Source organism: Histomonas meleagridis, assembly GCF_020186115.1.
Source record: "Histomonas meleagridis strain 2922-C6/04-10x chromosome Unknown contig_37, whole genome shotgun sequence".
NCBI lineage: Eukaryota > Parabasalia > Tritrichomonadida > Dientamoebidae > Histomonas > Histomonas meleagridis.
The window spans coordinates 130,332-156,329 of NW_027150880.1; the positions used below are offsets into that span (position 1 = coordinate 130,332).

The 25,998-nt window shown below is 25.9% G+C and overlaps 4 protein-coding genes across 4 annotated transcripts; 2 read left to right on the top strand and 2 right to left on the bottom strand.

The window, feature by feature from the left end:
* Positions 1-8,129: 8,129 nt before the first annotated feature.
* Positions 8,130-9,455, bottom strand: GO595_005676 (regulator of G protein; the record flags this gene model as incomplete). Its single annotated transcript, XM_067918945.1, has 1 exon — positions 8,130-9,455. The coding sequence occupies one exon, from the start codon at positions 9,453-9,455 to the stop codon at positions 8,130-8,132; it is 1,326 nt and encodes a 441-aa protein (XP_067774171.1).
* A 364-nt stretch (positions 9,456-9,819) lies between these two features.
* GO595_005677 (uncharacterized protein) lies at positions 9,820-14,922 on the top strand (the record flags this gene model as incomplete). The annotated part of the gene is made up of 2 exons (XM_067918946.1): positions 9,820-13,650; positions 14,713-14,922. 2 exons carry the CDS (start codon positions 9,820-9,822, stop codon positions 14,920-14,922), a joined length of 4,041 nt encoding a protein of 1,346 aa, XP_067774172.1.
* Positions 14,923-16,053: 1,131 nt separating this feature from the next.
* Positions 16,054-17,142, top strand: GO595_005678 (uncharacterized protein; the record flags this gene model as incomplete). Its single annotated transcript, XM_067918947.1, has 1 exon — positions 16,054-17,142. One exon carries the CDS (start codon positions 16,054-16,056, stop codon positions 17,140-17,142), a length of 1,089 nt encoding a protein of 362 aa, XP_067774173.1.
* A 6,169-nt stretch (positions 17,143-23,311) lies between these two features.
* Positions 23,312-25,800, bottom strand: GO595_005679 (putative alpha-actinin; the record flags this gene model as incomplete). The annotated part of the gene is made up of 2 exons (XM_067918948.1): positions 23,312-23,665; positions 23,785-25,800. The coding sequence occupies 2 exons, from the start codon at positions 25,798-25,800 to the stop codon at positions 23,312-23,314; spliced, it is 2,370 nt and encodes a 789-aa protein (XP_067774174.1).
* Between the last annotated feature and the right edge of the window lie 198 nt (positions 25,801-25,998).

The window sequence follows — 25,998 nt, forward strand, 5'->3', positions numbered from 1 at the left end:
TATCAATTCCTTCTTGTTCAAGAAGTAATTTAACTATTTTTATATGTCCATTTTCAGATGCAAATATAAGTGCTGTTTGAAATAATTTAAATAATTTCCAAATATTATTTTTGAAATATAAAATTATTAAAATAAATTTTTAAATAAAACAGATAAATATCTTTAGCATTAATATCAATTCCTTCTTGTTCAAGAAGTAATTTAACTATTTTTTATATGTCCATTTTCAGATGCAAATATAAGTGCTGTTTGAAATAATTTAAATAATTTCCAAATATTATTTTGAAATATAAAATTATTAAAATAAATTTTAAATAAAACAGATAAATATCTTTAGCATTAATATCAATTCCTTCTTGTTCAAGAAGTAATTTAACTATTTTTGTGTGACCATTTTCAGATGCAAATATAAGTGCTGTTTGAAATAATTTAAATAATTTCCAAATATTATTTTTGAAATATAAAATTATTAAAATAAATTTTTAAATAAAACAGATAAATATCTTTAGCATTAATATCAATTCCTTCTTGTTCAAGAAGTAATTTAACTAGTTTTTATATGTCCATTTTCAGATGCAAATATAAGTGCTGTTTGAAATAATTTAAATAATTTCCAAATATTATTTTGAAATATAAAATTATTAAAATAAATTTTAAATAAAACAGATAAATATCTTTAGCATTAATATCAATTCCTTCTTGTTCAAGAAGTAATTTAACTATTTTTGTGTGACCATTTTCAGATGCATTAATAAGTGCTGTATCAAATTCTTTAAATAATTTCCAAATATTATTTTGAAATATAAAATTATTAAAATAAATTTTAAATAAAACAGATAAATATCTTTAGCATTAATATCAATTCCTTCTTGTTCTAGAAGTAATTTAACTATTTCTGTATAACCTTTTGAAGATGCAAATATAAGTGCTGTTTGAAATAATTTAAATAATTTCCAAATATTATTTTTGAAATATAAAATTATTAAAATAAATTTTAAATAAAACAGATAAATATCTTTAGCATTAATATCAATTCCTTCTTGTTCAAGAAGTAATTTAACTATTTTTATATGTCCATTTTCAGATGCAAATATAAGTGCTGTTTGAAATAATTTAAATAATTTCCAAATATTATTTTGAAATATAAAATTATTAAAATAAATTTTAAATAAAACAGATAAATATCTTTAGCATTAATATCAATTCCTTCTTGTTCAAGAAGTAATTTAACTAGTTTTATATGTCCATTTTCAGATGCAAATATAAGTGCTGTTTGAAATAATTTAAATAATTTCCAAATATTATTTTGAAATATAAAATTATTAAAATAAATTTTAAATAAAACAGATAAATATCTTTAGCATTAATATCTAAAATTATTAAAATAAATTTTAAATAAAACAGATAAATATCTTTAGCATTAATATCAATTCCTTCTTGTTCTAGAAGTAATTTAACTATTTCTGTATAACCTTTTGAAGATGCAAATATAAGTGCTGTTTGAAATAATTTAAATAATTTCCAAATATTATTTTGAAATATAAAATTATTAAAATAAATTTTAAATAAAACAGATAAATATCTTTAGCATTAATATCAATTCCTTCTTGTTCAAGAAGTAATTTAACTATTTTTTATATGTCCATTTTCAGATGCAAATATAAGTGCTGTTTGAAATAATTTAAATAATTTCCAAATATTATTTTGAAATATAAAATTATTAAAATAAATTTTAAATAAAACAGATAAATATCTTTAGCATTAATATCAATTCCTTCTTGTTCAAGAAGTAATTTAACTATTTTTGTGTGACCATTTTCAGATGCAAATATAAGTGCTGTTTGAAATAATTTAAATAATTTCCAAATATTATTTTGAAATATAAAATTATTAAAATAAATTTTAAATAAAACAGATAAATATCTTTAGCATTAATATCAATTCCTTCTTGTTCAAGAAGTAATTTAACTAGTTTTTATATGTCCATTTTCAGATGCAAATATAAGTGCTGTTTGAAATAATTTAAATAATTTCCAAATATTATTTTGAAATATAAAATTATTAAAATAAATTTTAAATAAAACAGATAAATATCTTTAGCATTAATATCAATTCCTTCTTGTTCAAGAAGTAATTTAACTATTTTTTGTGTGACCATTTTCAGATGCATTAATAAGTGCTGTATCAAATTCTTTAAATAATTTCCAAATATTATTTTTGAAATATAAAATTATTAAAATAAATTTTAAATAAAACAGATAAATATCTTTAGCATTAATATCAATTCCTTCTTGTTCAAGAAGTAATTTAACTATTTTTATATGTCCATTTTCAGATGCAAATATAAGTGCTGTTTGAAATAATTTAAATAATTTCCAAATATTATTTTGAAATATAAAATTATTAAAATAAATTTTAAATAAAACAGATAAATATCTTTAGCATTAATATCAATTCCTTCTTGTTCAAGAAGTAATTTAACGATTTCTGTACGACCATTTTCAGATGCATTAATAAGTGCTGTTTGAAATAATTTAAATAATTTCCAAATATTATTTTGAAATATAAAATTATTAAAATAAATTTTAAATAAAACAGATAAATATCTTTAGCATTAATATCAATTCCTTCTTGTTCAAGAAGTAATTTAACTATTTTTATATGTCCATTTTCAGATGCAAATATAAGTGCTGTTTGAAATAATTTAAATAATTTCCAAATATTATTTTTGAAATATAAAATTATTAAAATAAATTTTAAATAAAACAGATAAATATCTTTAGCATTAATATCAATTCCTTCTTGTTCAAGAAGTAATTTAACTATTTTTATATGTCCATTTTCAGATGCAAATATAAGTGCTGTTTGAAATAATTTAAATAATTTCCAAATATTATTTTTGAAATATAAAATTATTAAAATAAATTTTAAATAAAACAGATAAATATCTTTAGCATTAATATCAATTCCTTCTTGTTCAAGAAGTAATTTAACTATTTTTGTGTGACCATTTTCAGATGCAAATATAAGTGCTGTTTGAAATAATTTAAATAATTTCCAAATATTATTTTGAAATATAAAATTATTAAAATAAATTTTAAATAAAACAGATAAATATCTTTAGCATTAATATCAATTCCTTCTTGTTCAAGAAGTAATTTAACGATTTCTGTACGACCATTTTCAGATGCATTAATAAGTGCTGTATCAAATTCTTTAAATAATTTCCAAATATTATTTTGAAATATAAAATTATTAAAATAAATTTTAAATAAAACAGATAAATATCTTTAGCATTAATATCAATTCCTTCTTGTTCAAGAAGTAATTTAACTATTTTTATATGTCCATTTTCAGATGCAAATATAAGTGCTGTTTGAAATAATTTAAATAATTTCCAAATATTATTTTGAAATATAAAATTATTAAAATAAATTTTAAATAAAACAGATAAATATCTTTAGCATTAATATCAATTCCTTCTTGTTCAAGAAGTAATTTAACTATTTTTTTTTGACCATTTTCAGATGCATTAATAAGTGCTGTATCAAATTCTTTAAATAATTTCCAAATATTATTTTGAAATATAAAATTATTAAAATAAATTTTAAATAAAACAGATAAATATCTTTAGCATTAATATCAATTCCTTCTTGTTCAAGAAGTAATTTAACTATTTTTGTGTGACCATTTTCAGATGCATTTCGAAGGGCTGTATCAAATTATTTAAATAATTTCCAAATATTATTTTTGAAATATAAAATTATTAAAATAAATTTTAAATAAAACAGATAAATATCTTTAGTATTAATATCAATTCCTTCTTGTTCAAGAAGTAATTTAACTATTTTTATATGTCCATTTTCAGATGCAAATATAAGTGCTGTTTGAAATAATTTAAATAATTTCCAAATATTATTTTGAAATATAAAATTATTAAAATAAATTTTAAATAAAACAGATAAATATCTTTAGCATTAATATCAATTCTTCTTGTTCAAGAAGTAATTTAACTATTTTTGTGTGACCATTTTCAGATGCAAATATAAGTGCTGTTTGAAATAATTTAAATAATTTCCAAATATTATTTTTGAAATATAAAAATTATTAAAATAAATTTTTAAATAAAACAGATAAATATCTTTAGCATTAATATCAATTCCTTCTTGTTCAAGAAGTAATTTAACTAGTTTTATATGTCCATTTTCAGATGCAAATATAAGTGCTGTTTGAAATAATTTAAATAATTTCCAAATATTATTTTGAAATATAAAATTATTAAAATAAATTTTAAATAAAACAGATAAATATCTTTAGCATTAATATCAATTCCTTCTTGTTCAAGAAGTAATTTAACTATTTTTGTGTGACCATTTTCAGATGCATTAATAAGTGCTGTTCTAAATAATTTAAATAATTTCCAAATATTATTTTGAAATATAAAATTATTATAATAAATTCTAAATAAAACAGATAAATATCTTTAGCATTAATATCAATTCCTTCTTGTTCAAGAAGTAATTTAACTATTTTTGTGTGACCATTTTCAGATGCATTAATAAGTGCTGTATCAAATTCTTTAAATAATTTCCAAATATTATTTTGAAATATAAAATTATTAAAATAAATTTTAAATAAAACAGATAAATATCTTTAGCATTAATATCAATTCCTTCTTGTTCAAGAAGTAATTTAACTATTTTTATATGTCCATTTTCAGATGCAAATATAAGTGCTGTTTGAAATAATTTAAATAATTTCCAAATATTATTTTTGAAATATAAAAATTATTAAAATAAATTTTAAATAAAACAGATAAATATCTTTAGTATTAATATCAATTCCTTCTTGTTCAAGAAGTAATTTAACTATTTTTGTGTGACCATTTTCAGATGCAAATATAAGTGCTGTATGAAATACTTTAAATAATTTCCAAATATTATTTTTGAAATATAAAATTATTAAAATAAATTTTAAATAAAACAGATAAATATCTTTAGTATTAATATCAATTCCTTCTTGTTCAAGAAGTAATTTAACTATTTTTGTGTGACCATTTTCAGATGCATTAATAAGTGCTGTATCAAATTCTTTAAATAATTTCCAAATATTATTTTGAAATATAAAATTATTAAAATAAATTTTAAATAAAACAGATAAATATCTTTAGCATTAATATCAATTCCTTCTTGTTCAAGAAGTAATTTAACTATTTTTATATGTCCATTTTCAGATGCAAATATAAGTGCTGTTTGAAATAATTTAAATAATTTCCAAATATTATTTTGAAATATAAAATTATTAAAATAAATTTTAAATAAAACAGATAAATATCTTTAGTATTAATATCAATTCCTTCTTGTTCAAGAAGTAATTTAACTATTTTTTGTGTGACCATTTTCAGATGCATTAATAAGTGCTGTTCTAAATAATTTAAATAATTTCCAAATATTATTTTGAAATATAAAATTATTATAATAAATTCTAAATAAAACAAATAAATATCTTTAGCATTAATATCAATTCCTTCTTGTTCTAGAAGTAATTTAACTATTTCTGTATAACCTTTTGAAGATGCTACCATAAGTGCTGTGTAAGCATTAATTTTGATTTTATTTTGCTTGAATAAGAACTTATACATTTCTGTAGAACTAAAATTAAAATTATTTATAATTTGTAAATAAAATAATTAAATAAAACGTTAATTAAATTTTTGATACATTAAATTTTTGATATAAAACTATAAATAAATTAATTAAATATCATCATTACTTTTAATCAATATAAATTTATTTTTAAGAATATCTTTAAAAAGTTCTTTATTTCTTGCAATTAAAATTAAACTTAAAACATTTTTAGGGATTTTATCTATATTATTATTTACAAAATATTTAAATAAAAATATATTTCCAGTTTTAATCGAAGTTTTGATAAGTTCCTCAAAATTTTTATTTTCTTTATCAATTAGAAATGAAAGTATTTCAAAATTATAATAAAAAACACATTCAATTAATAAATCAGTATGCATAATATTTTCTGATTTATTTTCATAGATGTATTTAAAAAATATCATTTCGATGAAATATAATTGCTGCTTCATATGCGCCTTCAAATGTTGAATGATTTTGTTCACATAAATGAACGATTTCTTCATTCCCACTTGCACCTGCATATTTACCTGTATTTTCTACATTAGCACCATTCATAAGTAAATATTTAAAACATTGAACTGAAGAAAAAAATGCTGCATAATCAATTAATGTAACATTTTCTTCATTTATAAATGAACAACTTTCATAAAGTGATGGTTCAATTTTTTGATTAAAATCAAAAATTTATTTGTGATGATATTTCTTGAAGTTTTTCTACTTCATCATTTCGAATTGTTTTTGCTATTTCTTTTGGATTATGTACTTCTTTAATTAATTTCTTATGAAGTTCAAAATCATTCTTTGAAAGCTCTTTGTAATTATCTAAAATTGATTGTAGAAAATTAGATTTTATATTTTTAATTTCGCTTTTTCTTTTATAGTGAATAAATAACAACGAGTTTATATATCTAATCTTATTTTCTTCAATTATTTTATTTTCAATTAATCTTTCGAGAATATAATTCGATTCTTGTGTTTTAAAAAAAAAAAAAAAAATCTGTAAAAATATTAATGATATTATCTTCTTTCGTTTCATTATTTGTATCTTTTTTTTTTTTTTTATAATTCTTCTTCTTTCATTTTAAATAATTTTATATATTCAAAAATTAATTGAATATTTTCATTTCCCATTAAAAAATACGAATAAAGTAATTGACAAATTATAAGCTTAAATGAATATGGATATTGATGGATTTTAATAAATAATGTTGATTCAACTGTTTCTGGAATATTATTTTCGTTCATTTTAAAGATATAATTTTCTATTTGTTGTAACATTCCTATTGAATCTATATTTTCTTCTTTGATTTGCGTTTGACTATTTCCCATTTATCTTATAATTGAAACAGGATAAGTGAGAAAATGTTTTTGAAAGACGGCTAGGCCACCCCAAAATTAAACGATAGAAATCTCAGTCTTATCGGATATGTTCAATTGCAATTGAAGCAAATAATGTCATATAATCTACTTGATTAAATTCTATAGCACTAACTAATTAATTTTTTACATCATAATAATAGATTTCTAATATCTTCGTCAATATAAAATCTAATATACATGAATCTAAATTATCATGAAAAAATCATAATATCCAGATGATGTCTTACGAACTGACACTAATAGTATCCTATTTAAAAAAGATTGTAGACGAATGACATTCACAGGACTGAAGACATTTGACTTCTTCACTGGAATTGTCGTGTTCAATGGAATTAACATTCCACCCCCTGTTTCGAAACCTGGTTTAAAACATCAAGTGTAAAACATCAAAATCAAAGATATGAATATTACGCTCTGAATACAATGAAACAAATTGAAACAAAGAAAAAGAAATTAAAATGAATAATTATAAATTAATTAATACATGATTTTTTTTATATAATACTGTTTGAATTTTCTTTAAAAATATTTGACTTCTTTTGTGTTTCATTGTGATAAATGTTTGTATTTTCTCCACTATTACCAATATATCTAAAAAGACATCTTATTAAGGTGCATAAAGTAAAAAACAGGTTCTAATTATTCAATTTGAACGGTAGAAACAGTTCAAACATGGAAATCAAGTTTATCTTCTCATAAATAATTTTTTTTAATATTCATTGTTTCGGTACATGCATATGATCGCAAATCCAAAAACAAAAATAAAAAGATAAACAATATGCAAAAAAATTTAAGTCATTTAATCCAAATGGGAAATAATACAAAATGGTTCACAAGGAAGAGAAGTTCAATTTTGGATAACTTTGCATATCGATAACAAAAATTGTGCATGCAATTATAAGAAAATGCTTTTGGGATGTTGCGTTCGTATAGCTTCCCACTGCAAATGGAAAACGCCCACATTATACGCATCTTTTTTAATAACTCGAACATTTTTAAAATTATCTCAAAGACAATTTGAAAAAAAAAGTATCGTTTTTTTCTTTACAAAATGCACTAAATCGCATTCTGTAGTTGAATGCCATGTAACAAACATATTTAACGATTTCCAGTTGAAACACCCTCGAGAATTTGCTTTCGTATATTTTCTTGTTGCAATTCTTTCTTTCTCTTTTCAACTGTTTCCCTAAACTCGTCGAGGTTCATTACATCTCTAAGGTAATTTGTATTAATTAATTTTGTAACTTCTTGATAAGCACGATTAAAGATATCACTTGTTGGGTTTTCAAGCCTTGCGGTAATATCGTCGACCATAGCAGCTGGTAAGTTGTTTTGATGTTCAGATCCGGGTTTTATATACATATCATAAATTTCTTTTGCTTTAACTCGGATTTGTTCTTGATCCTCCAACTGCCTGAAGCGTAAGATCTCACGTGCAAATGGTGGCGCTTCTGGCGCTCGCTTTAACGTCGCAACTTTAAGCAAATGACCATACGCTTCATCGTCATTCAGAATTTGTTCAATGGTTGACAAAACCGTTTGTTTCGTTCCTTCCTCTGGCGGCTTTTTGAATGAGAGTGAAATCGGGTAAATCACCGATGTGAAGTAACCAGTTGCAAATAAGATAAACATTAAAAGGGCTAAAACAGCATCAACTGTTTCAATTAGGCCATCACCTTCATCTGTGAAGTCAATAGAATAAAGAATAAGATATGGTGTCAATATTATTAACCATGAAATAAAGCAGGAAATGAGCTCACCTTTGACACCATATGGATCTGGAATCTTTCTAATAAGAAATAGACCAATAATAACTATTATAAGACATAAAACTAAAAGAACAATTAAAATGGGAACTGTAACTTCATTGAGATCACATCCATAAGAATTTACGCATGTGTTGAGAACTGTGTATTGTAAAATAACAGCAATTGCCATACATAATGAAATGAAAATTCCTAATATAGCTGCATATGTTCTTTCTTGGAGAAGAGGACCGTCTCTTACTTCGGAGATTTCGTGGTTTTTCCATTTTTCTAATTGAATCATCGTGTAGAAATATCGTATAAATCTGAGGATAAATGGAACAATATAAAGTGGTAAGAAGATAAGAATATAAAACAAATCAAGAAAGCAAGGGAAACATTCGGGTGTAAGTGCTAATTTCCAAATAAAGCATGTTAAACATATCTCTGAACCTATTGCTGAAAGCAATGAAAGAACTGGAGATCGCATTAAAATCATTGTGTCACCTGTGTGCCATCTAAAACAATATAAAATAAGACCTGCAAGCCACATGATAGACCATGCAACCCAAACATAAAAGAAGAACAAAGAAATTGGTGGCATAAGGAAGATGCTTTCCCCAATTGAATTATTTCCTGGAAAGAAGTCCCATTGGTCATCTCCAATGACACTAGGCATTTGAGGCAACCGAAAAGTGCTAATTTGACAAAAGCTGAACCTCATTTACCTTTGGGAAAAATTGTTTAAATCAATTATATCGAGTTAATTCATTGTTTAAAAGAATATATTATATGGTTTAATGATTTTTTTTCATGCATTACTTTATATCAAAATTAATATATCGAAATTGCAAATCAAATCTTTTTCAATAAGTTTAAAAAAAATATTAAATAATCTATAGGATAGCATTAGTGAGAATATTTAATGAGTAAAATTACTTTAAATACTTTAAAAATAATGAACTTGTAATTCATGAATTACAAGCCATTGAAAAGTCAATCTATAAAAGTGACAATTCTTGACAACTTTATATCAGCTACAAATGGATCTGGTGTCTATAACACCAAATATTCTTGATTTTGGGCTAACATCAGAAAATTACAGGCCTGTCTCTGTTAATTTTACCATTAGGAACGAAACAAATGATGATCTCCAAATCAACTTCGGAGATATCTCATCAAGTTCAATGTGGTTTACACTCTTCGACCAAGTAATCGAACAACAACGGAACCTTGGATTTGACATTTTTTATCACTATGAGAAAATCGATAATTTGAAGTTATTTGCTCAAGAAGAACAAATGTTAAGTCTAGTTATGATTCCAGTATGTTGCGCAATATCATTCAATCCATCATTATCGATTCCAATTATGAAATTTAAGGATGATGAGCTTCAAACAGATGAAAAATTTTATTATCCTATCAAAGTTCAATCAACAATATCTGATGTCTCTTTCAAGATTTCGCCTCAATATCTATTTCTTAATGAATGCTGTAACTTTCAACCTCAAACAAAGTCATTTCAAATCAAAAATACATCAGATCGTGAGTTACCAATTGTAATTTATCCTGATGAATCTATTACAGTTGATACTCCAGAGTATCCCAATTATATTTTGCTTAAACCAAAATCTATATCAACATTAACATTACATCATATTCCAACAGAAATTGGTCAATTTGATCATAAGATCATCTTTGAATGTCTTTTAGATCAACTATCTGACCCTAAAGTTATGCATGTTAATTCGTCAGTATCACCAGCAGAAGTTCCAGATGATTTCCCAACGATCACACCTCAAAATGCCGAAATTGATTTCGGAGAAGTTAACGCAGGAATTCCAGTCGAATCTTCATTCACATTAACAAATCACAGTGAAGTCACTTATTCCGTATCGGTTAACGGTGTCCTTGACACTTTTACAGGCTCTTTACCTTCAAGCGAATCACTTTCAAGTGCTATTTTTATACCACATGCTTCAAGTTCACAACTTTTATTTAAAGGAACTGCTTCATCTAAATCTGAATCAAAACTTGATATTACTTTAAGATCTCATTCAGCATTAACAATTTATGCAACTTATGTCCCTTCTTTCCATTTATCAGCAGACTCGACTTCATTTGAACATCGTACGTTTATGATCACTTTGACATTTGCTGATAAGTCAACTTCAAATGTTTTTTATCGTCGTATCAAATGTAAGTCAGCTGTATGTCATCCAACAATTTCTATATCCCCATCACTTATAGAGTTTGGAGATACAATAGTTGGGCAAACTGATAAATCTGCTGAAATTATTATTCGAAATCATTCACCATTACCAACCACGGTTTCAATTTCTACATCTTCCCGATCCCTTACAGTTCCTTCAATACCTGTAGAAATTGATGGCCATTCCACATATAAGTATAAATTCAAATTTTATCCACGTCGAGTTAGTCCTGATTATACAGCGTCCATTAAATTTACCAATAACAATAATATTTCCAATGAAGTTCAATTAAGTATTTCTGCCATTATTGTTGCAAACTCATCTGAATCAATTCATTCAATGAGTTATAACATATTAAGTGATGGACAACATGTATCATCATTTGATTTCCAAAATTGTTCTATTAATTATCCATCATTAAAATCATTTGTTATCAAAAACCGTTTAAACACACCGTTAAAGTTACGGTTTTCAGCGTCAACGGATGAAATCAAGTTTTATCAAGAAGATTCTGTTTATTTATTAAACTCATCATCATTTGGGAATTATTCTAATTCATCAATCGTATCAGTCACTAATCAACCTAATGAACCAACTTCTACCACATTATTAACACCGACACAAACATATTCATTAAAACAATTAGAACAATCTATGCAAATTAACTCGGAATTCTTTATGAACCAATTCATATTATCCCAAAAATATAGTGATCAACAAATCATTGAACATTTTGATACTGCATACCAACAAATTAATAAACTTATTGAAAATGGCTCATTAATAAACTTAGAAAACTTAACAATCGAAATCCCACCACAATTTAAATTCGAGATTACAATATTATTAAAGCCTCGATCAATCAATGGAGAAGAACCAATGTTTTGGAAACATCGAGAAGAGAAAATCTTTGTTCATTTAATTGACCAAAATCAAAATATCGAAGCACGTACGATCCCATTAAAGTTTAATGTTGTCCAATCTAAGTCATTTTTATCCACACGACATTTAAACTTTGGCAATATCTTATGTAATACACGATATCAAAACAAGTTATATATTAGTAATGAATCAGCGTTACCATTTTTATTTGAGTTAGAATCCAAAAACATAAACTTTGATAATCAATCATATTGCATAGCATTTCCAATTAGTACGTATTCAATTCCATGTCATTTCATTCGTAACATTGACGGGAAATTCACCGAGGAAGTGATTATAAAAAACGTATTAAATCCTGAAGAAAAACATACGATTATATTTAAAGGTAAAGCTTCTAGAAGAACAAACTCATTCATAGATCCATTATTATTAGACTTTGGAGATATTGTTGCATGTTCTTCATCAAAACGATTACGATTATTTATTACAAACACATCAAACGAAGAAATTGAATTCACTTTATCACACGTTCAAAAAGAGACGCTGATGTGTAAACCATTGATTACCTATCAATTCAAATATTTGAATAGCCGACGATTGACAGAAAACGTTCAACTCCAAATTGAAAAGTTAGGCTGCAAATTGAGATGTTTACAACGAAAGAACAAAATTGAATATGCGCAAAAGATTCAACGATTAATTGATAATTTATCTAATACAACAATTGATAATACCAGTACACAATTAAAACAAATGGATGCCAAATATATGGATTGTTTTACATTCCGATGTGCACCATTACAAATGGTGTGTATTGAATTACAATTAATTCCATCCATTTTATCAGGTAAACGAATTAGTATTAGTATCCCATTAGAAGGCGCGATATTAATATATGAAAACAAAAGAATTGAAACCCAAAAAATTGTACATTATAAAGCGCATTTAATACCAAACACACAACGATTATTAGATAGTGTTGTACAAAAATCATTAATAGTTGAGCCAACATTTATCGAAATTAATGATATTTTTGTACATGAAAGTGTTCGTACACATATTAAATTAAAGAACATTTCAAACACATTACAAAACTATTGGATAAGTTCCGACGGTAATAATAACAATTGTATTATCTCATCACCTAAAAGTGAAGGCTCCATTAAAACTCAAGAATCATTAGAATTAGCAATTGATATCTTTCCATTAAATCCTGGCAAAATCACCAAAATCATTAACATCACAACACAAACATCAGTTATTAACATAACATTACAAATACATTCCGAGTTCAAACCAGTTTTATCATTTCCTTCGTTACCTGAAAACAGTACAATTGACTTTGGTTATATACCATTAACATCATTACAAGTGATTGAAGAACGTTCTGCGTTTAATATCTTTAATATCTCCAACAACATATTATATTTATCCATTCTAAATGATCATCAAAAAGAAATCATTGTATATGAAAAAGATTCACGTCAACCACAAACTAAAGAATTTATGTTAAATCCACATCAATTAATACGAATGAACGTGTTATTACAACCAGAAATTGATTTAATACATTATCAAAAATATTTAACAACATTAATCAATGGCAAACTTTTAATCAAAGCTTATGAAACTCTTGAAGAAGCTCAACACTCAACAATACAACCAGCAATATTCGAAAAAGAAATCACTGTAAACGCTGCTTTTGGTCGTATTGGAATTTCATGTTCTGAACAAAACATTGACTTAGGTACAGTTTCAAAGAAACTAATGAACGCTAAAGTATTCATTAAAAACCGATCAACTCATATACCAATTGAAATAATTACGACATGTTCACAAGGATTAACTTGTGAACCAACGACGTTTACAATACCTGGAAATAAAGTTAACAAAGAGCCTCAAGAAATCACTTTACATTACCAACCAAATTCAATAGGAATTAATGAGGCCAAATTACAATTGAATATCAGTGGGTACCCAAATTATTCGAAAACGATCAAATTGAATTGTTTTGTGGATCCGTTATATTTAGATACTGATTTACCTAAAGACTCAAAGCAAACAGACTTATTGAATCTGGGACAATTATATGTTATTGATAACAAACCGATACCGATCAAAAGTAAAATCAAATTTACTAATAAAACGACAATTAACGTCTCCTTCGAAATATGCGGGAAACGTTTAAACATATCGGCTGGCAGATTCCAGACATTTCAGTTCACATTTCCCTTACAACCTAATTTTTATGATCCTGAAACACCAAAGTTTTTATATAAAATATATTGCCGAAGTTTAACAACACAACAAATATTGAAGATCATTAATGTTATTGGGGAATTTGTTGAATCATATTTTGAGATTTCGACAGATGTAATTAATTTAGGAAGTTTTGGAAAAATTAATAATTGGCAATATGAGAACACAGAATTAATAATATATAACAAATCGAATATTAATTTAGATGTAACGATTGAAAACAATTCGAATTTATTACAATTACCAGAAACTATTAATAACATATTACCTAATTCGGAATATAAATTAAAGATAATTCCATCGATTAAAGAGCTTGAGAATGTATTAGGTCGACAAAACATTAACATTAAACTCATTAATCAAAATAATCCAAATAATATCAAAGAGTTAAATGTAATGTTCGATGTCATTGATTCGTTATTAAGTTTCGATCGAATTATTAAAGATGATAACAATAATATGTTAATTAAGTTATGTAAATTTAAACAATTGTTACAAGATGATAACAAATTCACTTCTAACGCATGGTTCCAAATCACAAATAAATTGTTGGACGAGTACAGTATCAACATAACAACAGAGTGTTTGATACCAGAAGTGACTGGAGTAGAAATATTCATGAGAAAAACAGAGATCAAAATTGACTCACTCGACTTACAGCCAAATGAAACAGTGGAGGTCAGAATTAAGGTGATGGCCGAAAAGTCTGACGGATGGAGCTCGAGCGTGTTGGCAAGAATACACTTCGTGTCAGATGGAGAAGAAGTGGCAAAGTTGGATGTGACCGTTTAATCAATAAAAGTATAATGTACAATTGTGTGGCACTTTTCGTTTTTCACATCACAAAATGAACAAAAACAAATCACCGGAAAAGGTGCGGAGCGACTTCAGTGTTCCTTAGGATGATTTGTTGGTTATGAAAGCTAATGATTGGAGAAAGAGAACTTGTGGAATTGTTTTGAATCGCTGATTAAAAAAAGTTTGGTCGAATTCGTAACCCAATTTGTGACAAAGTGTAGAATTGTTTATGAGAGGATCATGGAATCATTCGAAAAGTCGACTTTTACAAAAATTTATCAAGTAAATTAATCAAAAAGTCATCGAAAACGTTTATTTTTAATGAAACAGAATTCATATTCTTTTCTCAAATAGTTTATTTTTAACATTTATTAATAGTAAATAAATTATGAAATTTTTGATTAAAGAATTGTAATAATAATATGTTCCTCAAAAAAAATGAGTACACTAATTTAGCACTATTTCAAATAGACAATATAAGCCCTAGAATATAATCACCATGATTGGATTTAAAAAAAGATATTCATTGATATTTTTGAATTTTTCCAACATGTCCTATTTTTAAATATAAAACTTTGTGGGGAAGGTCAAAAATCATTTAACTTCAAATTTTACATTATGAATATTTTCGGTATGAGATTTATCCCTAATAATAAGTTGATCCATATTTTTTTATTGCTGAAGAGTGGACTTTAAGCATATTGGAATTTCGATTTAGCTTTCAATTTTACTTGGAATTTTAATAGGAAGCCGTTTAATCTAAATCGGCTAAAGTAAGCCAATTAAAATCCAAGGAAAATGTCGATGCAATGGCCAGAAACACTAGATGATCTACAATTCTTTGTATCTCGAATGAATACTTTACGCCCAAAGTTTGCTGCTAAAATTCTAGCTATTTTGCATTTTACTAAAGATCATCCAGAATATATTCCAAAAGTCGGTGGAGCATGGATGAATGATGGACGACATTTTATTATTAATTCAAAAATAGTTGGAAATTTTCTTGATTTAAAAGCAAATTCAGTTAATACTAATTTTCGTGATCACGATTTTAAAATCTTCAATAGTGAAACAGATAAAATTCGTAAACAATTTCCTGAACTTGTTGACGTTCAACACTGGAAAATGAGAATGCATACCACTGAAAATTTTTCTTCAGAAACGACACTTCAAGCCGCAAATGATTTACCGTTTGCACAAAGCATTCCTTCTCAGGCAGACTTTTCCGACAAAATCATACCCAAAGAGCTAATGACCACATTTTTAAGACCAGAAATCGATAAGGAAATTATTTATTCATTATATCAGATTTACAATTCGCTAGAACCACAAGATCAACAAGCTAATCTTGATGAGAAATGGTATTCCAATCTTCTCTTACACTTATGTCGTGTTTGGAAATCAACAATCTCCCAAACGCCTGAAACAGATTTCGTTACTGCTGTCAATTGCCTTCTTTCTCTTGACGACAGTCTTATCGAAGAATTCAAGCTCCAACTTGATACCAACCTTACTTTTTTCTTTGAGCAACGAGAAGATTGTTCACAATTATCAGATACCTTTTCCTTTGATTCTTTTGTCAAGTACTTCATTCGTTATGGGTGTACCACTGATCTTCTTCAAACCCTTAAAGAAATAACATATTTTGATCAATCTGGTTTTGAACCATTATACTTTCCATTAACCTCATCTGACATAAAAGCAAAGTTTGTTGGATGGTTTTCTCCATATCATCGGAATGATCATCTCATTCCTAATCCCGGCGATTGGATTTGCAACCCGTCAAATAAAATAAACGTCTTCTCGCTTCACTGCCGACAAGAAGACGATACGATAATTTCAATACACATTTATCACAATCCAACGGAAGACGATCAAAACCGTCGATACTCAGTGAATTTTAAAGATGGTGTTAAAACTAGTCCAACACTTGATATTATGTTTAGAGATATACTATCATTAAGGTACACAAACACAAGACCAAACACACACGCAGAGAACTCGCGTGGGTATGAAAAATATGCCGATGTGATTGTGAATAAAAATAAAGAAAATCAACAGACAGAACAACAACAAAATGAACATGAAGAAGATAAATTCGCATCGGGCTCACAGATAACAGATTCCCAATTTCTTCCGTTTATGCAATTTAGCGGTACACAGAACTCACAAAATGGTTTTGGGCCATTCGATAGTCAGTCAACGTTTTTCTAGTTATGAATTTATTAAAAGTCTTTGAAAATAATTTCTCTATGTAAAAGTTTCGACTTTAGGTATTTATATTAAATAAGTAAATTGTTTTTGATTTTGATTTGATAATATTTTTAGCACATAAATATCATTTCATCAGTTTTATATTGAATCCGTTTAAGAGGCAGTAGTTAATCGAAATGTTCTCGACTGGTCCAAAATGACTATTTAGCTTTTTTTGCCCCGCCTCAGGGAATACGTTTGGATTAGATAAATTTGCTTTACAAAAACTGAGTAAAGACTATTTAATTATTTGGAAATGAATACCTGGGAAATACTTTAATTTCATTTGTCTGATTAAAACCGTTGTCCTGCTATTCAAATTTAGAAATGTTCAATTTCCAAACATTTTGCGTGTTTTACTTAAGTAAACAATTCATTACATTCAAAATTACCCAAAATGTTCGATAGATCTTGTGTGCATAAACATTTTCTTATGAGAAAAATTCAAAAATATTCTACCATCCAAATCAGTTGTATTGATATCCTTGAACATCAATTCCTTTTTGTTCAAGAAGTAATTTAACTATTTCTGTATGACCATAATAAGATGCATACATAAGTGCTGTTATAAATAATTTAAATAATTTCCAAATATTATTTTGAAATATAAAATTATTCAAATAAATTTTAAATAAAACAATTAAATATCTTTATCATTAATATAAATTCTTTCTTGTTCAAGAAGTAATTTAACTATTTCTGTATGACCATATAAAGATGCTAAAATAAGTGCTGTTTCAAATAATATAAATAATTTCCATATATTATTTTGAAATATCAAATTATTAAAATAAATTTTAAATAAAACGAATGAATAGATGTAAAATTAATATCAATTCCTTCTTGTTCAAGAAGTAATTTAACTATTTCTATGTAACCACATCTAGATGCTACCATAAGTGCTGTATCAAATTCTTTAAATAATTTCCAAATATTATTTTGAAATCCAGAATTATTAAAATAAATTTTATATAAAACAAATAAATATTTTTAGCATTAATATCAATTCCTTCTTGTTCAAGAAGTAATTTAACTATTTTTATATGTCCATTTTCAGATGCAAATATAAGTGCTGTTCTAAATAATTTCCAAATATTATTTTGAAATATAAAATTATTAAAATAAATTTTAAATAAAACAGATAAATATCTTTAGCATTAATATCAATTCCTTCTTGTTCAAGAAGTAATTTAACTATTTTTATATGTCCATTTTCAGATGCATTAATAAGTGCTGTTCTAAATAATTTAAATAATTTCCAAATATTATTTTGAAATATAAAATTATTAAAATAAATTTTAAATAAAACAAATAAATATCTTTAGCATTAATATCAATTCCTTCTTGTTCAAGAAGTAATTTAACTATTTCTATATAACCTTTTGAAGATGCTACCATAAGTGCTGTGTTAGCATTAATTCCTATTGCTTTTTGCTTGAATAAGAACTTATACATTTCTGTAGAACTAAAATTAAAATTATTTATAATTTGTAAATAAAATAATTAAATAAAACGTTAATTAAATTTTTGATACATTAAATTTTTGATATAAAACTATAAATAAATTAATTAAATATCATCATTACTTTTAATCAATATAAATTTATTTTTAAGAATATCTTTAAAAAGTTCTTTATTTCTTGCAATTAAAATTAAACTTAAAACATTTTTAGGGATTTTATCTATATTATTATTTACAAAATATTTAAATAAAAATATATTTCCAGTTTTAATCGAAGTTTTGATAAGTTCCTCAAAATTTTTATTTTCTTTATCAATTAGAAATGAAAGTATTTCAAAATTATAATAAAAAACACATTCAATTAATAAATCAGTATGCATAATATTTTCTGATTTATTTTCATAGATGTATTTAAAAATATCATTTCGATGAAATATAATTGCTGCTTCATATGCACCTTCAAATGTTGAATGATTTTGTTCACATAAATGAATGATTTCTTCATTCCCACTTGCAACTGCATATTTACCTGTATTTTCTACATTAGCACCATTCATAAGTAAATATTTAAAACATTGAACTGAAGAAAAAAATGCTGCATAATCAATTAATGTAACATTTTCTTCATTTATAAATGAACAACTTTCATAAAGTGATGGTTCAATTTTTTGATTAAAATCAAAATTTATTTGTGATGATATTTCTTGAAGTTTTTCTACTTCATCATTTCGAATTGTTTTTGCTATTTCTTTTGGATTATGTACTTCTTTAATTAATTTCTTATGAAGTTCAAAATCATTCTTTGAAAGCTCTTTGTAATTATCTAAAATTGATTGTAGAAAATTAGATTTTATATTCTTTAATTTCGCTTTTTCTTTTATAGTGAATAAATAACAACGAGTTTATATATCTAATCTTATTTTCTTCAATTATTTTATTTTCAATTAATCTTTCGAGAATATAATTCGATTCTTGTGTTTTAAAATTAAAAAGAAAATCTGTAAAAATATTAATGATATTATCTTCTTTCGTTTCATTATTTGTATCTTTTTTTTGATTATATAATTCTTCTTCTTTCATTTTAAATAATTTTATATATTCAAAAATTAATTGAATATTTTCATTTCCCATTAAAAAATACGAATAAAGTAATTGACAAATTATAAGCTTAAATGAATATGGATATTGATGGGTTTTAATAAATAATGTTGATTCTTTGAATTTTTCTCCTCAACTTTGTATACAAATGACTTACCTTGAAAGAACCATTATTAACAGCAATAATATTTCTTAGGTTGGCAACCTTATGATTTTACGATTGATTTGATATCCATTGAGCAAACGTTCGTTTTTTAAAATTAACGTACAATTTCCGACCGTTTATTTATTCGGTGTTACCTTTTTTTGAGACATTGGGTGCTTGTGCTTTTGTATTTTTGTATTTTTAGAAATTGTGTGTGTTATTTTGGTTAGATATCGTCCAAATTTGGGTGTGAGATTCCTCATATGGCTCACGATTTGGTCTGTGACCGTTTAATTTCTGACGAATTTTTTAAAATAGCAATCGGGAGAACATGCAAAAACGCGAAACAAATTCAAGTAAAAAAGAAAAAATATTTCCCCAAAACAAAGGACTAGAATTGTTCTCTGAGCTTGAACAAATCATAATGAATCTAACAGAAGAAAATATAAATTTTTCAGCTATCCATACAACAAAATTATTTGATTTTTCTTTACCATATTCATTTAATCTTGTTATAAGTCAATTAATTTATTATGCATTTTTATCACAAAGAAATAAGTGTACTACGTATTTTAAATTTTTTGAAATTATTCAAAAGAAAGAAGAGGAAAAAATTGGTTCTAAATACAATATTATTGAAATATTTCTGAATTATATCATAAAAAATAATTCTCAAGAAGCTCTATATCTAATTGAGCAAATGATTAGACAAAATTTAATTGATGCAAATATTACAAAGATAATTCCTTCAAAATATTTTGCTCATTACAAAACTACAACTGAAAACAAAGAATGGATTAATGATCGATTTTTTTCTACTTTTATAAAAAATTTTGAAGAATTATCAAAGAATGATTGGGAGCTTCATCAGCAATATGTTAAAGAAGGACATAATCCAAATGAAATTGCAAAAATAATTCGAAATGATGAAATAGAAAAACTTCAAGAAATATCATCACAAATAAATTTTGATTTTAATCAAAAAATTGAACCATCACTTTATGAAAGTTGTTCATTTATAAATGAAGAAAATGTTACATTAATTGATTATGCAGCATTTTTTTCTTCAGTTCAATGTTTTAAATATTTACTTATGAATGGTGCTAATGTAGAAAACACAGGTAAATATGCAGTTGCAGGTGGAAATGAAGAAATTATTCATTTATGTGAACAATGTTGTTCATCATTTAAAGGGTCTTATGAAATTGCGATTGAATTTCATCGAAATGATATTTTTCGTTATCTTTATGAAAATAAAATGGATAATTTGTATGAGGTACATGATACAGAACCTCATAGAGATTTTCTGAAATATGAAGATTTAATAAAATTTTGTGTTATAAGTGGAAATTATGAAATCCTATCATTTTTAGAAGGAGAAGGAACAAAAATCAATGAATCTATTATCAATGAATCAGCAAAAATTGGTAATGTATATCTACTCATTCATTTTCTTCATAATAATAAGAAAATACCAAAAAATATTTTAAGTTATACTATTGAATCAGAGAATGTTGAAGTTGTGGAATATATCATTCTTAAACATAGAAAAGAAATCAATTTTAATTCTGTAAATATTTTTTGTAAAATTTCAATGTTTTCATATCATATTTAATAATGAATTATTAAGTTATTTAAAACACCTTTGTTATATGTTGCTGAAAAAGGTTACACTGAAATAGTTAAATTACTTCTTGAACAAGAAGGGATCGATATTAATGCTAAAGACATTTATTGGTTTTATTTAGAATTTATTTTAATAATTTTGGGATATTTCAAAATAATATTTGGAAATTATTTAAATTATTTAGAACAGCACTTATATTAGCATCTGAAAAAGGTCATACAGAAATAGTTAAATTACTTCTTGAACAAGAAGGAATTGATATTAATGCTAAAGGTATTTATTTGTTTTATTTAATATTTATTTTAATAATTTTCTATTTCAAAATAATATTTGGAAATTATTTATATTATTTGAAACAGCACTTATAAATGCATCTAGATATGGTTACATAGAAATAGTTAAATTACTTCTTGAACAAGAAGGGATCGATATTAATGCTAAAGATATTTATTTGTTTTATTTGAAATTTATTTTAATAATTTTGGTATGTTTCAAAATAATATTTGGAAATTACAAAAAATATTTAAAACAGCACTTATTTTAACATCTAGAGATGGTAATTTAAAAGTAGTTAAATTACTTTTGGAACATAAAATAATTGATTTAAATGTTAAAGATGATATTTATTTACTATAATCGATATTATATAATGTAACTTTGGTTTTTAAGCCAAAATTTGAAATTTTACTGTATAATTTGAAACACCATTAATTTGGGCCTCAAAATATGGACATAAAGAAATAGTTAAAATACTTCTCGAAAAAGAAGGAACTAATATTAATGCCAAAAATTTTTATGTATTTTATTTAAGGTTTAAACTAATTAAAATGGATTTCTTAATGATGTTTGGAAAATATTCATATTGTTTCAAACAGCACTTATAAAGGCATCTTCAAGTGGATACACTGAAATAGCCAAATTACTTTTAGGAAAAAAAGGAATTGATGTTAATGTTCAAGACATTGTTTTTATGTTTTGTTTAGAATTTATTTATACAATTTGATATTTTAAGTGTGTATTTGGGTTTTATTTAAAATACTTGAAACACCAATTGTGTTTGCAGCTAAAAATGGTCACACAGAAATAGTTAAATTACTTCTTGAACAAGAAGGAATTGATATTAATGCTAAAGATAAATTTTTGTTAATTTATTTGATAATTATTTTAACGATTTGATATTTTAAAATAATATTTGGAATTTACTTAAAATATTTTGTACAGCACTCATGAAAGCATCGAGAAATGGTTATGCTGAAATAGTTAAATTACTTCTTGAACAAAAAGGTATTAATATTAAAGCTAAAACTATTCACTAAATTTATTTAAAATTCAATTAAATGATATAATATTTCAAAACAATATTTGGAAATTATTGAAATTATTTGAAACAGCACTTGATTTAGCATCTTCAAAAGGTAATCAAAAAATTGTTGCGTTATTTCATGAATTTTTTTAAAAAATTTACTGTCAATAAAAACATTATTGAATAAAATCGTATTTCCATGGCGAAAACGGTCGCAAGAAGGTTTTTTTCCAGAAAAAACGAATCCTAACATCTAACTAAATGTGATTTATAGGTAAATTTTAGTCTAAAATATTATATTATAACAATTAAAATTTATATCAATTCCTTTTTATTGAAGAAGTGATTTAACTATTTCTGTGTGCCATTATAAGATGCTCTAATAAGTGCTGTATTTGTTCATCGTTGGTTATTGGGCTATTTTGATGGATAGCTCTGAATGCCTCCTTTGTTGCGTCTGCCTGAAAGAATCTGTTGAGCATGTACTTGACGTAGTTATCGAAGTCCAGTGTACTTCTTGATGATTTCCTTGCATTCATCTTCGGTAGAAATCTCACCGAGTGATGTAAGGCACGAGTTAAGTTCGTATGGCTCGAGCGTCTTGCTCTTGTCCTTGTCGAAGAAGTAGAATGTTTTAAGGAATTCGTTAAGTTGTTCTTCAGAGATTTCGATACCTTTAGCATCTGCAATTGCTTTGTCTGCTTCTTGGATTAATGTCTTAATATGTGATAATGTGTTGCCGAATAATTGTGAGATAGCTGATGGTGAGTTCTCGACTTCAAATTCGAGTGAATCCTTTTCAAGTTCTTCGTATGATGGAAGGATTTCTTCGACTTTGTCCTTTTGCTTCTGGAAGCGACTAATTAATTAATTCTTTTCTTTAAGCACTTATCTGTATAATTCATTTAAATCAAAAAATAACTCAAAAAGATAATTGATTGCGTTGTTTATGTAAATGCTATGAATACGCAAACTGCTTTTCCGTTCTCTCTCTTTGCGCACAGTGGATAAGCACCGTCTCCATAACCACTGAATGTAATAGCGCCTCCAGGAACCACTCTCATTAGTGGTGCGTCTCTATCTTCAAGTAAAGATGTGTATAAAATGGAAAACTCTTGTTTGATTTTTTGATCTTCCTGATTTGCCATAAAAAATCCATCTCTTACCACATATTTTCCGAACCTATTCAATGCCTCCTTATCTTCAGCCATTACAACGTCATTAGTATTAAAGAAATGTGACTGTGTAATTAGCATTGACATTGCAATATCACTACCAACCAATCCGGACACTTCAAATCCAGGCATATCATCCACAGGCGTTATCTTGTTTCTCTCAATATTCTCATGATTTCCAACAACTTTCTTATATAAGTTTTCATCTGGGATTTCCTTGAGCACTTTTTTGTAATCCTTATGAACTAATATGAGTGAATTCACAACCGAATCTCTGTATTGAATTTTTGCCACCCATTTACCCCCTAAACAATTCAGTACTTTAGGCGACTTTTCTTCAGTGGCCCATAAGTCGCCAGGGTCGATTCCAAATATTGTTTCACCATCAACCACGTCAACCTCATTATAATCCCTTGGAATTTCTTTCTTCCATTTCGTCACGGGGATTTCATCAACATTTTTACGTTTATCTTTATCAATAGCTTCAACAATTCCAAGCCATAAAAGCTCATCTTTTCGAAGACAAGAACCGCTATGATGTGATGAAGATAACCTCAAACTTGATAAGTCTGACATGTTATCTGGCAGATTTATCATTGCTGCATGGATAACATTATTCTCATTAGTGGTGACGAACCTTGTGTTTTGGGACTTATAAAAGATCGGGGCTCCAATTTTGGTTAATATTTCGATCTCATCAACTTCTTTGTAATCCTTTGATTTAAATTCTTTTGGTACTTTTCCAAACCCTTTTACGACTTTATAATTACAATACGGCTTTGCTGGGAGATACATATCGTATTTATTTTCTTCTTTTTTCATATCAAATGCTTCTGGATATTTCGGAATATATTGAACATAATTAAGTTCTAATGGTGGTTTGTATTTATATTGATTACTAAGTTCAAATTGGATGTCATTAACGTTAATAATTTTCCCAAGTTTATAATTATATCCCGAAATAACATGATAATGTTGATGTTGTTCAACAATGGCTTCTTTAAATACAATTGCAATGCGATCATTGCTAATGATTGAGATACAATACACTTCGGATTTAATGGCAATGTTAGTAATTCCATGAAATAGCTCATGCGTATTCGGATTATAAAGCGTAAACTCAAGATCGGCATCGGAGTTATGCGGAAACATCATATTGGATGGCCTGTTAATGGAAAGAAGACCTTTTGTTGGTAATGAAATTGTTGTGAATCCAAAATATTCTGCTGACTCATCAATATGTTGAATAATCAGTTCGTCTGACTTAGGAACGAAAAGGAAAAGATGGTGGTCATTAGTAATATAGTATTTACCATCAAATTGTTGAGGAATAATAATTGGAATATTTTCATTGTCATGATTACGAGAAGAGAATTTGGAATTACAGTATATGCGTTCAGGTGGAATTGGTTTGCCACTGGATGACATGGCTGTGAGATTGATCGGCTTGATTTCGGTTTCGGTTATTAATAAAGTTTGATGTGATTTGGATAAAATGTAATAATTGCCTTCGAAGTTGATGAGGGATAAATCGTAATTACTATCAACGTTCTCTTGAAATGTGGATAATATTGTATCAGTATCACGATATAAAAGAAATGCATTAACTCCGTTACAACGAATCCAAAGAAGGTTTAGGTCTTGAGATAATTGAATTTGCAAATTAGAATATGATTGTTGAAGAAAATCATACTTGGAAAGTAATGGGGACTGTTGAGCATCGAAGAAAGCAACATTTTTGCTTTTGATGAATTGTACGTCTTCACCATTTTCAATGATTTCGCCAAATGGAGTTGCGTATTTCTGCATTTGGAAAAGTGAAGTCAGCAAATACAAATTTAAACGGCTGTGAACTCACTTTTGAACGCAATCAGCTGACCAGATATCAATTCAAAAATTTACCATCAACGATTTGTACAGTTAAACCCTCTCTATATTTATCATTATTTTAGAAATGTATAAAAGCTTTTGGTAATTGTCTGGGTGGATAAGAAAGCAGAACTTAAA